Below are 17,874 nucleotides of genomic sequence, written 5' to 3' on the forward strand. Positions count from 1 at the left end.
TTCTAAAAATCTGTCCCAGACAATTTGAAGTGAATGGGAAAATATGTAAGTGAAAAATGCTTCTTTGAGTCACACACAGGATAACTAACAGGAGCAGATCATTTAATTTGAAACTATATCTTTGTTTTGTGGTTTCTCCTCAACATTTATTAAGAGATGTATGGAAATAATGGAAATAACTGTATTCTTGGAGCCTTTGACGCTTCTTGTGTGTGCTCATGTTTGGCAAAAAGAAAAAACACAAACAGATTTGGTCATAAATATACATGTGGAAAGAATTATATAAACCTTTTTTTTGTTGTTGATTTGAGTGAACAGGATGTTGCAACTAGTTGCATGTGCTATGAACTATTGTGGAAACTGTCCTAAAATCAATATTTATACATGAACCAAAGACCAACAATTTATTTCCTCCTGAGCTCAATGTGAGATTTGTGGTTGATTTGTTTTTCTCAGTCATCTTCTTGCGTGTGTGCTTCACAATCATTCTCTGAATCCGAAGAGAGACACAATGAGACTCGACAGCGGAAAATTCAGTCAACATTTTTATTTTTTGTAATGTACTTTTCAACAAGTCAAAAGTTTGAGGTGCATAGTCATGAAGGGAGCATGAGCAACATGGTCACAAACACAGACAAACAGCTGGACATTCACGGGAAAGTTGACCCAGGAAAAAGGGGGGTGGTGGATCTGTTTTGTATGTGTGTGTGTGTGTGTGTGTGTGTGTGTGTGCGTGTGTGTGTGTGTAACCGGATAAGTTTCAACCTACTTAAGTTCTATCATTTGTACAAGATGCGTAGCCTCAGACATATTATGATATAATGTGTAGATATACATTTTTTTTAATCTATATTAAGTTAGAATCCTGTTTTATAACCCCTAAATATGTTTTTGAATATAAGATATAAGACTGCTGTAAGAAAATGTGGAGAGGTAAGTGTGAGCCTGTGCTTCTTGTTTATACCTCCAGCTAGCTTGCCTTAGTCTGTAATCTTTGATAATCTTTGTCAAGAGGTTTACAAGACAGTTTGCAAAGCTTGTAATGCAATATTGACTCATAACAGACAACAACAAGCGTATTAGTTTGGTATTTCTACCAATCATTTTCTTCTTTCTATTGAACTGGCTCAGAATATTATGTATAAATGTTATGTTTTTGTCTCAAAACAAAAACATTTGGGTACCATTTCCTCTCATTTAATTTATCACCCCATATATGAGGACTGTATGGTGGTAGGTATTTTTTTCCTTTGAACTGTACTCAGATCGGATCAGTGGTTTGACGTGTGTGAACGCGAGCTGCAACTAGCGATCATTTTGATTATCGTTTCATTTGCTAGTGATTTTCACAATCAAACAATTGTTTAGTCTATAAAATGTTCAAAAACAGTCAAAAAGGCCCGTTGCAGTGTCTCTAAATGCGAGATTGAGTCACTAAATATCTTGTCTAAATTTAAAGAAAGAAAACATGGAAAAAAGCTTCAGACTCTCACAGTTTGAAAAAATTCTGACTGCGTTTTTTCCCTTTAAAAATCACTAAAACGATCAAACAGGATTAACACGTATTAAAACAGATGGCAGTTTCTCCAGTTTTCTTGCGACTGACCAAATCGAGCGTTTGACTAATCGTTGCAGCTCTGGTGTGGAATGTGGGAAGCGGAGAGCAGATGTCAGACTCTTGGCTTGGCAGTTTGAGTTTTACCTGCTAGAAATACCAAAGTAGTATAGAGCAATATCACATACTGTTTTGTATTTATACGGCATCGGTACAGCGGCTGACAGTGATACGTGTTTTTGTAGTGTAAGTGTTCTCTGTGACTTGTGTGCCACTGTATTACTGATGTAACAACAGCAGACATGAGACTCTTGGATTGGCAGTGTGAGTTTCAGCTGCTCTGGCAGTAAGAGCAATACTAACTCTAATTAGTGGTGAATCAGAACTCTCACCACCTTGTTTTTTTATCGTGAACAATGTTACAGCAACACTGAGACTGTCTACAAAATTGTAATGTTCCCTATAAGCTGTCACCTATTTGACGAAGGCCCAACATTTATATAAATCGATATATATATATTTCTTACATATATCGATTTTTAAATCGATTTCCTGTAAACTTAACGTGTGATGCAACACCTCTTATGAAATCCCTTTAGTTAGTTAACAAAAAAAGTAATAATTGTGTACATCCATACACTGTTGAAGTAGGAATCTGCTATCATTTGATCACATAGCTACTTAAAATGATTCACTCCAGTTTTAAGCTCCAGCTCCTTTTAATTCTCCTATCCTAACGATAAAAAAAAAAAAATAATATATTTTGCTTGTCGCATTGGCTGGCACCACAAGAGAGCTTATCCAATGTGACAGGAGCTGGTTTCCCACTAGGTGGCAGTCATTGTGTATGTCTTGTGCTGTGTTCGGACACTGCAGAGGAGCATCCTACGCTGTACAGTGCACACACTGTTCTGCAGCAGTCACTGCAAGTAACGGAAGGACTTCAGACTAATGTGGGACTCCTTTCTGAGGACACCCTCCTCACATACATGATTAGTTTTTTTTTCATTACTATAACCAAATGAATTCGATGATAAGGAATAACTGCTTGGGAGGGTTAAGGGACTTGACTTCACTGAACACAAAAGTCAAGTTAGGGTTTACAAAAAAAAGAAATGAAATTGAAGGAGTAACAATGGGAACTTGGGGCACAGATATAGAGGTCTGTTCAAGTTATGCGTCACAGTTCCTGCATGAAACCATCTACTGTATTTGTAATGATACTATCAGGGTTAAAGGTACATGGTAAGGAAAGTACACTAACAGACTAACTTTTCGGTCACGTGAGTCTCCTCACGGCATTGATCACAATCACAAGTCCTCAATACATCACAAGTTCCCAACCAGGATCTACTGTACAAATGAAATGCCAAACTACAAGTTTAAGTTGGCTGATCTATGTTAGGGTTGTAATAATGTCAACTTGGGTGGCAGCAAGTGCTGTTGGAAATTTTTTTAACAGAGGAAAATACAATCTATTGTCAGGAGGAGCTCAAGACAAGGTGCCAAATAGCGATCTCAGTTAATTTTCTGGATCCCATAAGAAAACAGTACTGTGAAATCCTACTACATCAGGATACAGTTCAAATACACATTTATGAAACAATAAGATTAGCCAATGTGTGAGAGGTTTTTATGATATACAGTGGCTTGATTTTGGAGCTGCGGAGCGAGCCTCAATCTACAATGGGAATTTTATGCCAAGTGTAAATGGAACGCAGTGTAGATAAATTCAATGCAAATGTTTCTAATGTAGACACATAATCCTAATGTCAGTACATTAGTCCAACTGAGTTACATTTGTGGGATGTAGATACATACATTGGTACGATAAGAAGTGCCTTGTACGGACAGAGTTGCCAGCCGGTCCAGACAAATCAATAAAGTGCCTTATAACAGGTTATTGCATAATCTGATGTCTGTCTTATGGCTTCCATTGAAAGAAAGTGGGGCAAAGCACTCCTGTATTAGAGAGCAGCAGACTAACAGAAGTGAACAATTAGGGGGAAAAAAATCAAGTCTGGTCATTTGTGGAAACCATTTTGACACAGTGCTGTTGTTGAGCACCCAGTTCAAATGGTCAACACAATGTAAAACCGTGGGTTTGTGTTCACTCACATAACATGTTAACAAAAGTATGAAGACAGTACGGTCACACCTATGATTTTTTTCCCTTTTTTAATCAACTTTGAACTCTGATAAAGTGAGTTATTGTTTGTTTGCAAGACCAGTTTACTTCCTTCTGATGTCAAAGTGGCTCTTTGGGCATGAGTCTGCGCAGTTGTATATTTCTGAATATTTACTAGCATGTGGCCCTCAGCTGTTCAATCCTTGTCTGCGGCTGTGGCCAGTCATGTCTGCCAGGATTGCAGAAATGATCTCTCATACTGTAAACCAAATAGAATGTGGGCCCTAGTTTCCTGGAAGTATTCTAAGCATTTTGACACCAAGTTCACCTCTGTCAACTCTGACTTTCTGAGGTTCAAAGCCAATTTCTTGCTTATTTCATAGTGCACATTTTGAAGTATAGTCCCAGAATGGAGATACTGGCTAATCTGTGCTATGGGACAAGGGAAGCATTTGCTTGCCGAATACAACATAAAATAATACTATTGACCAATAAAATTCTACTATCGGATAGTCACACATTCATTTGGAAAAACCAATATAATGGATATAATTTTTCTAATAAAATAAAGTCTATTTTCTACATGTATTCCCTGACAGTCTTTACATTCTTCTACAGCCCCTCTTCTGAAAGTGCTTTGATGACATGTTTGCCTGTAGCACAATAAGTGTAATGCTGCATTACTTTTTGAGGCCAGTACCAAGTTCAATGAGAAGCTTGTCAACTCGGAACTTCGTTCCATTTAACCTGGGAAATGTGAAATCAGATTGGTTAGGCAAACTGAATTTATTGCTCTCCTCAATTACAGAATACTGTTGCTGCCACTTAATTAAAATGCTCTGAGCAAAAGCTTCTTGAACTCCAAGCAGTTTTTCAGTTGTAATATTAAAACTGATAGTTGCTAATAATACCTGAAGACCAATGCTCTAAAGATCCCTTTGATCACCTGACGTGGTTAAAGGGGTTACAGAGTTGTTGACTGGGGCATTAACAGAGCTTTCAGCTGTTCAGGTTCCTGCTGAGAGTCAAATAAGACCATACAGAGACACAGAGATGATTTTGTACTGCGGTGTAATATATACTAATAGGAAGTTATACAAAAGGCGCACATGCTAAAAATGCATTGGTTATTAGTCATAAGCAGCATGATTAAGTTCATTCCCTAAATGGAGCTGGGTAGTCTGGGGATTGTCTTTGATGAGGGTGAGGATATTTTGTTGTTTTTTTTTGTCTGTTTTATTTGATTTTTTTTAGTCAGAATTTTTCAGTGTTTTTATCCTCCCACCAGCAGAGGGAGCAGAAGCAGAACAGGCACCTGTGTTTATCTAAAGCAAATTAATAAAACCTGTGCAGATCTGGATCCTTCTGTCACCTAAGGAAAGCCCAGTTGTCAAACTTGGATTGCCAGCAGTTACATCATTACCTGTGATAAGTATTAATGAACCAAACTCCTTTTATCTGTGTCCAGCCTGAATTTGTTCCAGCCGTGCAAGAGGAAGTTCAGATTGGCATGTCACAGTTTAAAGTCAATGGAGCTTTACTACATGTTCAGGGGAAAAGTACCATTAAGAAAACTAACCTGTGATTTCCTTTTTCCTTACAAACACATTAAGCTGTACATTAAAACCCTTAATCACAGCAGTTTGTACTGTAGATTGTGACAATTCATGTGGACATCAGTCCATCATCTAGTTTAGGTGTAGTCTGACAACCCGGTTTGGGTCCACATTTGACAAACAGTTGTAGATTGGAATGAGATTTCCATGCTGAGATCCAAGCATACTGTATTGGTTTTAAAAACAGAATATGATAAGGTATAGTTACAACAGTGCTATAGAGTTTGAAGATTTGTACATGGAATAAGAAAGTCCTCAAGATGATAACGTGGAAATCACAAGTGTTTGCTTGGTTCAGTAAAATGTGGAGCAAAGTTCAGTAACTGGCTGCCTATTGTGTAACAATTGGGCATCCGTGTTGGTGAAAGACTAATCCAGGCCCGCATATTACACTATTCCCAAATCTCAAGCATGATTTAAAATAGACATTTACAAATTGTATTAGTTAGCCACTAAAACAGCCCACTGATAAGAGCTTTTCTCTGAGCGTGTACATTATTCTAACATATATACGAACATACAGACATACTTTGCATTTTGCTTAAGCCTTTGGTGTCCCTTTGTTGTCAGCTTTGGCTCCTGAAAGTCCATTTTCTGTGTTGTCATTCCCTGAGGAGCTCACCAGGCATTCCTTACTGCAGGGAAGAAAGAAACCGAAGGTTAAAATGTCGAGGGGTGGGGGGCATATATATGATTAGGACTATACTGGAGACAAATATAAGTGTCGTTATGGGTATGAAGCTGTGCAAGTTAAACCTTGTCACATTGTTGTGGTTAGTAGTAGAAAATGTCCCACAAACGTATGTAACAATAGTCCTAATTCAATTGAAATAAACGTTGAAATCACAAATAGCTATGAAATTACTTTTTTTCCCCTTTGACTCTCAGTACTGTCAAAATTAGTTGCATCGAAGTACATTTCATGTAATCTCAGAAAATAAGAGAGTATTGGCCTGAGTTTCACAACATTTTGCAATGCATGTAACAAGATCGATGATGGACATTTTACTGTCTGAAGTAGACCTTCAGTTTAGATCAAATGACTTTAAGCTAGGGGTTAATTCACAATCTGAATTAAGTTTAGCAACTTAAGGGGTTCAAAAAGAATATTGCAAATATTTTATACCTATCATGTTGCTAATGCTGACTGGGAGAAAAAAGAAAAGGTTAATCAGTGTTATTTTTATTAAGATACATTTGAGCAAGATTTCACAGACATGGTAAGCCTTCTGCGAACTGTTCTTGATCTTACTGTGGTCCAAAAGGTTTCGATAGCTGAAGCAACATCCTGTTGACTGGATTCCACACAAAGAGAAGAACATGTTTTTACTGTTGGGTGCTTTTCTATTCAGCCAGTTGGACACAAATGCTTCATTGTGCTCTCAGGGAAGATGAGAAAACATGAATACTATTCCCAGTGATGATCATTATGCTGCACTGTTGCCGAGAACAAAGGTCATGTTGACGCATTCACTCGGCTAGAAATAGAAAAAAACATAAAACCATTTCTTATAAGAATACATACATACTATGGACTTTGTCCTCAGAGGAAAATTTGTCTCATAAAAGTGATTTTAACTGTAGAATCAGAATGAAGAATGCTGTCTGATACAGGTGCCCAAAAATGAATAAAAACCATATGTAAAAGTGTGTTTGTATGTGCATGTGTGTTATTAATCTGCCCTTGATGCAATCTTTCTACTGTAGTCTGTGATATACTCACTTCTTCTCATCATCTTTCCGCAGGAAGTGAACAACTAAGGCCTTTATGACCATGACAATGATAACTATGCCAATGACTCCACCCAGTGCTGAGACGATCATGACTGTCAGTGTATTGTCAACTTCCTTCACTAAAAAATGAGAGAAAGGAAAGATTTGTGAGAGGGAAAAAAAGACACGAACACAGGCAAACTACAGAGAAAGAGTATTTGTAAGAGTGAGAGAAATGTAGCAGCAGAACTTTAAGCCTATGGTTGTGCAAGATAAAGTTGTGCTTTTTGTGTTCCGGGGACCAGTTGCATATAACGCATAATTGCAGTTGCATTGTAGGTAGAAATGTACATACACATTCTTTTAGCTAAATTTATGCCGTGCACACGTATGGATCTCTTCAATAAATCCCAATCTTAGTGAAATAGTACATACGTGAACAAACCTGCTTTCCGTTCTTATTATTAGCCTTCAGTGGAGGTGGACACCGAATTAATGATCTCTGAATAATAATTTCATAATGAAAATACCTTTTGTACCAATCCTAAATAAATGTTTAATAAATGTAAAATTGAGTCAGTCATGAGTTAAGTGAAGAGAATGACGTTTTATTTAGTGATCTCAGTTTTTGGAACCACCACTAGAATAAAAACTGCTGAATGGAAAGAAAAAATAACACAGTCAGAAGGAAGAACCTTGCAGAGGACAGCCCGGTCTCGGCAGAAAATGCCTGCTACATACTTTTTGTTCGTTTGTCCGACATGCAGTTGTAGCACAATCCATGGTTGTAAATTGTGAAATGGTAACATATCTCGAGGCTGTTGTATTCTGTCAGAAAGTGTTCACATAACAAGATAGGAATATGGGAATCATAATCTTCCACTTTCCCTTCTTACGTTTGACACCAACATGCTGGCGATTTAAAACTTATGCTTTGTCTTTGCTGGAGATGAGGGAAGTGTAGTGACTGCACCATTTTTTGAGCCTTCACTGTGAAATTGCAGCAAATAGCATTGTGCATTGTGGTAGCCATTTCACATTCTGTCGTGTGATTGGCTTAAAAAAAAAGAAAACAGTCAGATTACAAACGAGAAGCCATGAAACGCATCAGAATCAGGGATAGATAGGATAGTTGGCAATTTCTGTTTCTTCTGCAACAGATGGACATATAGTCTGCACAGTATACAGCTTTGAATGGAGGTGATCTGAAGAGAGGTAGAAATGTACAAATGGCATATTGGTTGTTTTCTTAAACAAACTCTGGATGCCCAACGTCCATTAGCCTGTCTTATGCAGATAAATCAGAACATTCTTTAAATGCTCTTTTTACAGCCTCATTGGCAAGATCTTCCACAGCCATCTTTACACACAACTGCAAAGCACGTCCTCAATTATTCATAGCAATCAAAATGAAATGAGGCAGTTTTTATAAAAACTACTGATAAATATGCAGAAAGTATTTTGTAATATATTTTAATTCTTTTGATTTGTTTCCACCTCAACATGTCAGGGTTAAATTGCTCTGAAACACGCATTACTGGTCTGGGGAATGTGAAGTGCGTTCGGTGGGTATTATTTTTTTGTATGAATACCAAGTTTTTCTGTGCAAAAGTTTCTGTGAGTATGCAAGGTTTATGCATCTGGCCCCAGATGTATGTAAGTCAGCGCATCTGTCACATACTTTGGTCAACCACTATAAGAGTGAAGACAGCGCTGTGGTTACGATTCCTCTCTTTTGGGTTCCTGGCAAAACAGATGTACTCTCCTTCATCCTCAAAAGTGATGTTCCACAGCAAGATGGAGATGTTGTTTTTCTTTGCAGAGCCGACAAATTCTACACGTTCATGGTAAATATTGACATGTGGCTCCACCGACTCCGTAGGAATCTCTGCATCACATAGCTGCACACACAAGTATCTACTTAGATAAAAGTCACAGATTTGGAAGTATACTTTCAAATACTCACAGATTTACATTTAGCGTGTGTTAACCTACAAAGGAATTCATACCCATGGGAATATTTGTTTGATTTTTTTAAAGATATATCCGTGTTGCTGATACGTGCTGTAGTTTAATATGTGTTTGTTTGCTCATACCTTTAAGTGGGTTCCGTTGTCATTATATTTCCAGTTGAAGTAGAGGTTTTTGATGCCGATGCAAGAAGCGTAAGTGCAGGGCAGCAGAACTGTGGAGCCATTCATTGCTTCAATTGAAGACACTTTACCTGTTGAAACCTCCAGTCCACCAACCCTCCATGCACCTAAATAATGAGAGTGGAAAGGTTAGAAAACAAAAAAAGAAAACAATGAATCAGAAGATACTAAATAGAACACACTTCAGGTTATTTAGTGGGTCACATCGAAACGTTTTTATAAAAATGATACGGAGCGAAGGACTGTTTTTACGCTTGGACTCTGGGTTGTTGGCCACATAGGGATGCTGTGAAAGAGGAGAGTAACCTATACTATAAGTATTTCAATTATAGTGTTAGCTTTCTCCAAGCACAACTATTTTTGGCATAAATGCAAACTGTTAAGAGCTTATTAAACCCTTTTTTTTGGCCTAATGAATGATAGTTTGAATCTCTTGTCTACTTGAATTTCTGAAAGTAGAGTTTATGTTGTGGCCATATTTGTGTCGGATTTGTATGTTAATCGACTCAGAAAAAGCAGATTTTACATTTGCCTTGTAAACAAATCTGTTTACTCATTCAAAATTTTATTATGGAGAGAATACATCAAAGTGTAAAACTGTATATTAAAAAACAGATTATATCCACAATGTGAATTTGATAGGATGCACTGCACAGCTCATTCACTATCAGTCACAACGCTGAAATCACCTGACTACTATCACGAAGGCAACCCTTCTGCTGCCAAAACACCTCTGACTCTACGAGGCATGGACTCCACAAAACTCCGTAAGATATCCCATGGTGTCAAGCTCTAACATGTTAGCAGAGAATCCTTTAGATCAGGGGTCTTCAACGTTTTTCAGGCCAGGGACCCCCAAACTGATGGAGAGTTGGAGCAGGGACCCCCCTACTATTTATATGGCATACAATTGTGTTTTATATTTAACGGGGCCTAGTGCCGTGTATAAACATAGCTACTCTGTTATTGTACATTCAATACTAAGCTATTCAAATAATACACAGGTTAATATATTCATGTTTTTATTTTAAACATGTGCAAGGTGCAGGGTGGCCGTGCCACTGCCATTTATAAACAACACTGAGCTATTCAAATAATCCACAGATTTTAACTTTAAACATGCATGTAGATGGGACAATGAATCCTCAAACCATCTGTGGATGGCACACGTTTGCACACAATTTGTGAGAAAAAACTCATAAAATAATAATTTATTTATTTATTTATTTTTTTTTAAATGTTAAAAATCGTCTAATCAACCAAAGATTTCGCAACCCCCCTGCAGTACCTCCGCGGACCCCCTGTTGAAGACCTCTGCTTTAGATCCCCAATGTTGTAAGGTTGGGCCTCCACACAACAGAGTTTTCCAGAACCATCTGCTTGATCAGATTAAGATCTGTGAATTTTGCCGTCCAAGACAACATCCTGAACTTTTGGACATGTTCCTGGAACATGACCAATGTCTGCCATTCAAACGGGATGCTGCAGCGGAATCAACATGCTCCCGTGTTTGACAGGGCTGTCAGAAGTTGATTGTGACACTGACTGTTAGGATTGAATTCATACTTTGAAATGCATTGAGATAGTAGCCTCAAATACATTAGGGAATACTACTGTGGGGGGTTTTCATGGTCTGCATCATTGTTTAGGAGGAAGATACATGTCAAAATAAACAGCCAAAGTTTACTATCAGAATATTGCCCAGAGCATCTCAAATTTTCTGCAAGCTTGTCTCATTCCCATAGTGCATACTGCTACTATCTTTTCACTGACCATCCACATGATGTAAAAGAAAGCAGGCCCCTGTTTTCTGTTGTTCCATGGTGCTGATGCTCCTGTTGTTGATCAAGGTGTATTTTGAACTCGAACTTGACCAGAGCAATGCAACCCCAGAAACTTCATGCACATTTCTGTCATGGCCAGCATTAAGGTTTTCTGTGAAGCTTCTCTTTATTTATTGCTGTCAGTGTCACCTCTGCTTCTCTGCACAACGCATGAAGTGGCCAGACTCTGGTCAGTAACTGACCTATTTGACTTCCTGACCAACAGAGAACGATTGACAGATAAATCAGTCGACAGAGTGACCGAAACAGAGATTCTCCAAAAAGGCAAACAAAGAAGCAAAAAAACCTGTCCAATTTATTGAAGATCATTGTTGTCTGACATCGTAGCATAAAGCAAAACACTCCAAAAGGGGCGAGCTCATCATTATTTGTATTTGGGTCTGGCTAGACATGTTGGTTTTGGAATGACAGCTGGTGTGATTCTCAGATTGTTGCTCTGATGTCTCTCACACACTCGGGGTCTATTTATAAACTCTGTCCTCGACACTGACCCGCACAGGATCACATTGCACTTGGACATGTTTATTGTACATGTATGTTTGTGTGTCTGTAAAGGACTTAAACCAACTTTAGCACTGAACACTCTGGTAAAATTGAATGAAATCTTTGTTTGTGATTTAAAGTTTTTTTTGTGCCAAAAATACTTTTGGCACCCTGTAATTCACTTTAAACGTGACATGTATTGCAGTCCATCACTATTTCTGTAGCTTCTGCAGATTCTGAAGATGTTTTTGGGGTCATTGTCTTATAACATAAGTAAATTCCAGGCCTCACTAAGCTTGAACCAGATCTGCTAGTGTGACCCTACAGGATGTTGTGGTAGGAATCTGCTGAGTGACGACAGCGTCATTGGTTAGGGCACCTCGTTCATGCTTGCCCTTAAACACATAGCCAATTTCACCTCTGCTACTACGTCCTTTGGAGCCTCAGAGGCGTATCAGTGGTGGATCAACTTCAACCCCCCCATGCTGCCTCGGCATTTTCACACGACGCCAATGTGGAACGAAGGGGGCATCGGCCCTGACTTTTGCTCTTGGTTTCTTTCTGTCTGGTTTGTGACTGCATTTCAAGAAATTTTCAGATGTTGGAAATTTCCCGACTAATTTACCTTTGTGTCCTGAATTTGAACTTCAGGACACAATCAGGGCTTCATGATGAAGTAAAGTGAGTCCTTAGGGTGAACAAAAAAGCCAACCCAGCCCCAAACACTAAAACAAAGTCTTTGAGTAGCCACCGATGTTATAAAGCTGTGTGTCCGACAACTAGCCAACCAACTGCACTGCCTTCATCATTTAAGGGCACAATTATTTGGGGACTTTTGGCTATGTGTCACTGGAGTTGCACATCATGGATTTAATTTTGTGTAGAGCCACGGTTTGTGAAAATCCCCGCCAACATCCACCTCGTTTTTTCACCTGGTGGTTTCACAAACCTCCGCTCAAGACAGCTGGAAATAATGGATACACCTTAACAGACATGCATCTAAGAGCAAAGAGCAGTGCTCCTTTCTTCATGATTTTGAAACCTTACTTTATATAACTGTTTATCGTTTGTTGAGTGGTGAAATAACACATTTCCGATGTGACAAATTCAGAACACATCTATTTCAGCTTTACTCAAACATCAACTCTTTATCTCTGCGCTGAGAGAAAAAAAACAAGGAAAATGTTGTTTGTTTTTCATAATAAGCAATGATAAGAGGAATCAATGCGTTTTAACAGATGGCTGAGATGCCACTGAACAGTAAGAGCAATAAGACTTGAGAAAGTAGTGGCACAACACAACCAAGTGATAGAGATGGCTCACACGAGCTAACTTCCACAAATGTTGAATACGATACAGTTTAATCACTAAAAAATGTTCTTTACCAAACAGTGAATCAAGATATTAATGAGTTTTAGAAACACTGAAAATAGCTATTGTGATAATGTGGAATAATTTTTTTGTATACTAACACAATCTCAGCATAACACAGTTGATCAATTCAAAGGTATTAAGAAGGGAAATCATTTTCACAAGTTAACTTTCAAGGGAGCTCTTTTTTTAAAATTATCAAACCGTTTAAGGTGATAACCTCATGAAACTACCAGAAACTTTACTGGTTGCATAAAAAGCTGTCATATAAAAAGTTTGAGGGTGTGCAAAGCAGTTTTCACACATGCACTGCAGTCCAAAATTTTTCCAAACTCTGTCTTCTTCTCTTTGGAGAGGCTGCATGTGAGAATACAAATTTACACAACATGGATTACAGACTACATGCAGAGATTCCCAAAAAGACTGAGACCATGTGCAAAAACAGCAAGAAATCCTGCGGTGCATAGCGAATGAGTTTGTGAGCTGACAGTTGCTGCTCCATTTTACTCTTGGCAGGACAAAATTACTACATAAGAACAGGAGAGATGTGCCAGGACAGACTTTGTATAAGTGTGCAATTTTAGGTTGGGTGACAGTGGTGAAACCAATTATGTTTTTAAAAGTTGGACTGCTTTTAAACTCAGTACTGAATGCAATAAATTATTAACTTTTACCTTATGTTAGTAACTACTTGCACAATGCTTTTGAGGATTGTTTTAAACCAAAGCAATCCACAAGAACAAAGTTTGGAGGATGAAACAAGTTAAAATGCAAATTGAAATTTCATGTCAAAATTGCTTATACAGTGTATCTTCGTCATCAACTGGAAGCAGGATTGTTTACATTTCTGAGTATCCCCTCTCACGCCTAGAAATAGATATTACACCTCTCTTCCTATACACCTGTGCTCACTACTATCACTTTTCTTCTCATCCCTTTGCTCTCCTCGGTACTCTTCTGCTGTGTTTGGAATTTGTTCCTACAACACCGTCAGATTCAAATACTAGTACCATCTGCATGGTCGTCTTTTATGTTGTCTTTTACACAGTATGTGTCTGTGAGCTCATATCTGTGCATGCAGCAGATGCATACACACTTGTGAATGTGTGTACACGAGTAATAGGCTGGAATGTATGATATTTTTAGCTCCACTATCAAGTATCTCCTTGTCCCAGTTGGGAAACATCAATATCTGAATCACTGATGGTAGAAAAGCAACTGACTGTGTGTCTGTGTGTGTGTGTGTGTGTGTGTGTGTGTGTGTGTGTGTGTGTGTGTGTGTGTGTATATCCTTGGTTGATTGTCAAGGTGATTTTTTTTTAGTTTTTTTTTAAGTAGGCCAGAGATTGGGGGGTTAATGTATTTCAGAGTGAACCCACAGAGAATGACTGAGGACACAATTACCTCTGTATCTCTCTCACTGAGAGAGAGAGAGACTACATTGATGGGAAAGCTATGAAAAAAAGGGGGGGGGGTTAACATAAAATGAGAGCTAATGAAGGAAGTATAGTATGTAGGAAGTGACTGACAGAATCACACATGTGGAAAGAAGAGTGGTTATAAGAGGATCTAAAAAAAGTGAGATGTCATTAAGGGAATGAGTGACAGCAAGCCCAAGCATTACATTCAGCAGTTAAGTAACTCAGTCATCCATGCTACTGGTGTTGGTGGACAATGTAGGACACACTAAGTGCATGTAACATGATAGCCAAACAAGCAGCAACATAATTATCACATTTACACGTCGACTACTGGTGAAATGTTACTTATAATTGTTGTATAACAACCTGACTGCTGTGCAGCTGTTTATTTTATTTCATTTTTTTTTTTTGTGCCACAACTCTGATGTGAGTATCTGCTGTGTCTTCTTCTTTAATGGGATGACAAGTCTGCCACCATCTGCATACAAAGCAAGATGCAGCAGAGAGACAAAAGTACCAGAAAGCATTGCTTTGATGGATTTGAATGACTCATGTTTTATTGTAATGAAATTAACATTACTGCACATTAGAAAGGGATTTTGGTTTCTTTACTATCTCACACTTTACCATGAGATGAAGCTTAGTCTCACCAGACATTGTAAAAAATAGGAATGTTTGTCCACACATCCAACATGTAATGTGAGATGACAATGTTGTTTTTTTTGGCAATTGTGTTGCAACTCGTTGGTCATGGTTTCATTTGAAACTGGTAGTCCGTGACAATGGAAGTTCTTATCAATCCTATCCATGTCTTTCTTTTAACATCCAAGCCAAACCGCACATTCATTCTCACTTTCTGTGAAAGAAATTAAAAAAATGTTTTTCACATGCATTACCTGGACTTGAATTTATGTCTTGAGGCTCAACAGTGGTCAACTATCAAAGCAGCTGAGAGACAGGAGGAAATGTTGGGATATGGGGGCACTGTTGGGTGCTACACCAAATCAGGAAAGGTATGAGCAAAAACACAGATCACCTCTGCATCACTACTTCACAACAATTACACTGATGAATCTACATATAGATGAAAACTGAAGACTAAAAGGCTTCCTTTATTTAATTGCTTTGCTTTTGTTATCCTTCCCTTGAAAAGCCCCCTTGTTACAGTAAGTTCACACAGGGAGGGTCATTTTTTCCAGCCCAGCAACAAGATGTACAGCACGTCCAAATTCAGATTAGCTAAAAGTTGGTTGTTATTGACCTTGATGTCCTTAGAACAGCAACAAGTAAACATCACCTGTGACAGCACCATGTCTTTGGGTGCGGAAAGACTGACTAGACATGGGAATCAAAGCAGAGGCGACAGAACTGCAGATAGAATAATAATAATGATAAATAAAAGCTATAACTGTAGCAGCAGAAAAAAAAACTCCCTTGTGAAACATTAAAAGGGAACAAACACAGAAGGTGTAGATGACGAAGAAACAAGTTTAAATTGGAATGTAATCAGTCGGATTACTTCAACCAAATAGTAAGTTGGCTTGAACCTATTTCCCAGAGGAACAGAAATACAATGTCCTGGTGTGAGGAAAGGATGTGGAAAAGAGAGGAACGACGTGACACCTAAAGGTATAGACAGGAGTATAACTCACCGAGAAGCAGTACAACTGCCAAACCAGCATGAAGTAGGTCCCCTGATCTCTGCCGACTAGAGACACTCGAACCTGTGCTGTCCACTGACGCCATGACACCGAAACGCCTGTCTGTCCGTCCTTCTGAATGTACAGAATGTTCGTCCGTGTCAATCCGTCGTCTTCTCTGCCAGTGACAGGTTGTGTGTTTGACTTATGTGCCTCTGGAGCAAGGTGGGACACTGAGCTGTACAGCTGAAGGCAGAGTCTGAAGTCCTGTTCTCAGTCCCTCCCTCTTCTCTGCTCCCCTGCACTCTGTCCCAGGAATGAACGGCGGTAGGAAACACTAAAGAGAAGAGCTCTCTTCTGTCCAGTTATTCCCTGCTCTCTTCTTCAGCCCAAAAAAAGCAAAGGAAAAGACAGACAGGACAATGCAGCAGTTAGATGAGGAGTCTCTGTCTCTTTGCCTCCCTCCTTTCCCGTCCTCTGTCGGTGCCTAAGCAGACTCAGTGATGATTATCCAGTAAAGCAGAGTGTGAAGCAAAAAGCAGTGAGGAGAAGCGAGGCAGAGCGGCGTAGCAGCGTAGTGTCAAGCAGCTCCACTGCTCCAACAACAGCAGCAGCCAGGGAAGCAGGCTGGCTGACGAACCCCATAAGGGGGAGACATAGGCTGTAGGAGTGGAGGAGAACAAACAAGAGGTACAGATAGGGATGCTGGAGCAGAGCCAAGAGCCTGGCAGGAAAGCAGAAAGTGCTCGTCCCCACAGCCAGCACAGGAAGGAATGAGCCAGAGTGAGGTACTGCAGAGGTAGAGGTGAGCAGAGAGCCGAAGAGAAGGAGAGAATAGAATGATGGGGAGTGTGTGGGGGTGACGTTTGCTGCCACATGAACGTACACACACTTATATGCAGTCAGCAGCGTAAGACTGAATCAGCCTTACTTAAGAGGTTCTCAGAGTAGGACACAGGCTGGTTGCTTACACCCATACCACACACCCCCCATCTTTGATGAACCCTTTACTCATGTCTCCACTTTCATGCCTCTCGTATTTCATGCCTCTACTCTATTGCTATGTTGGCAGACCAATGCATTGGCAACCTCTGATTTTGTCCACTGGCAAAATTCATATTAATTACTCATGTTATATCTTTATTTTTATTTTTCACTCAATTTGTATGGTTGGACTTATCTTCATTAATAAAATAACAGAGTGTTGTTTAATATATTGATTCCTCGATTGTCCTCACGCAGAATTTACTCTATCTTCCTCTTTTTTTCATAATTGCCATTTTAAACCATTTTTCTACAGCATGGATGAGCTTAGGGCTTGTCTTACAATTTAAATCCAATTTCCCAAAAAGTTTAGTTTATTTGTTCATTTTTTTTTTTTAAAGAATTCAAGGATTTACAATTTATTTGGGTCCTTTTGAACTGCGGGTAGTAAAATAAGTAAATCTGGACGCTGTTGTGATGTTTTTATTTACATTTTACAGTGATCCAACTTTATTGGAAACAGGCTTGTAAGATGTTTTGTGAATGTTTAAAATTGGAAAATGGATTGGAAAACTGGAAAGACTTTATCACATTATTTCATTTCTAAGCATTCTTCCAATGTCACCAGCCCATGGCAGGCATCGAGGCGAACAAACCAACAAATGCCCAATCAAAACTGTTATGTAGGTTGTTTGCTGAAACCCTTAAGTCTGACCATAATAGCGTCCTGCAAAATACTGCCCCTTACAAACAGCAGGAAGGAAATATGACTCAAGCATTTTCGCAACAGAACACATCATTCTAAAGTCTTTTAACAAGCCACAAAATCCTCTTAAGGTGGTTGATGGGTCAGTTGGATGGCGTGTTATGCACAGTGCTTTCAGTCATTCATGGGTTAATTAAGCATGTTTAAAGGGATACGCCACCCCCAGGCCAAATTAAGTGTGTCCCCGCATTCCCGAGACA

The 17,874-nt window shown here is 39.0% G+C and overlaps 1 protein-coding gene across 3 annotated transcripts; it reads right to left on the reverse strand.

Moving 5' to 3' along the window:
* Window positions 1–539: 539 nt before the first annotated feature.
* LOC142388444 (sodium channel regulatory subunit beta-4-like) lies at window positions 540–16,745 on the reverse strand. Of its 3 annotated transcripts, none has more exons than XM_075473690.1 (6): window positions 15,937–16,745; window positions 9,109–9,272; window positions 8,694–8,913; window positions 7,023–7,152; window positions 6,552–6,594; window positions 5,844–5,934 (listed from the first exon to the last, which is right to left on the reverse strand). In XM_075473690.1, exons 1-6 carry the CDS (start codon window positions 16,028–16,030, stop codon window positions 5,932–5,934), a joined length of 654 nt encoding a protein of 217 aa, XP_075329805.1. In that variant the 5' UTR covers window positions 16,031–16,745; the 3' UTR covers window positions 5,844–5,931. The 3 variants fall into 3 exon arrangements, 2 of the variants coding, with proteins under 2 accessions (XP_075329804.1, XP_075329805.1); XR_012770307.1 differs by having other exon boundaries at window positions 5,879–5,934; window positions 6,552–6,777; XM_075473689.1 differs by lacking the exon at window positions 6,552–6,594 and having other exon boundaries at window positions 540–5,934; window positions 15,937–16,744.
* Window positions 16,746–17,874: the final 1,129 nt, after the last annotated feature.

Source organism: Odontesthes bonariensis, chromosome 9 (assembly GCF_027942865.1).
Source record: "Odontesthes bonariensis isolate fOdoBon6 chromosome 9, fOdoBon6.hap1, whole genome shotgun sequence".
NCBI lineage: Eukaryota > Metazoa > Chordata > Actinopteri > Atheriniformes > Atherinopsidae > Odontesthes > Odontesthes bonariensis.

Excerpts from the sequence above, each read along its gene's own strand:
- LOC142388444 (XM_075473689.1), bottom strand. The coding sequence starts at position 16,030 with ATGGCGTCAGTGGACAGCACAGGTTCGAGTGTCTCTAGTCGGCAGAGA. Across the intron at positions 9,273-15,936 it reads GGCAGTTGTACTGCTTCTCG|GTGCATGGAGGGTTGGTGGA; the intron begins GTGAGTTATACT and ends CTCATTATTTAG. Across the intron at positions 5,935-7,022 it reads CGGAAAGATGATGAGAAGAA|TAAGGAATGCCTGGTGAGCT; the intron begins GTGAGTATATCA and ends TCTTCCCTGCAG.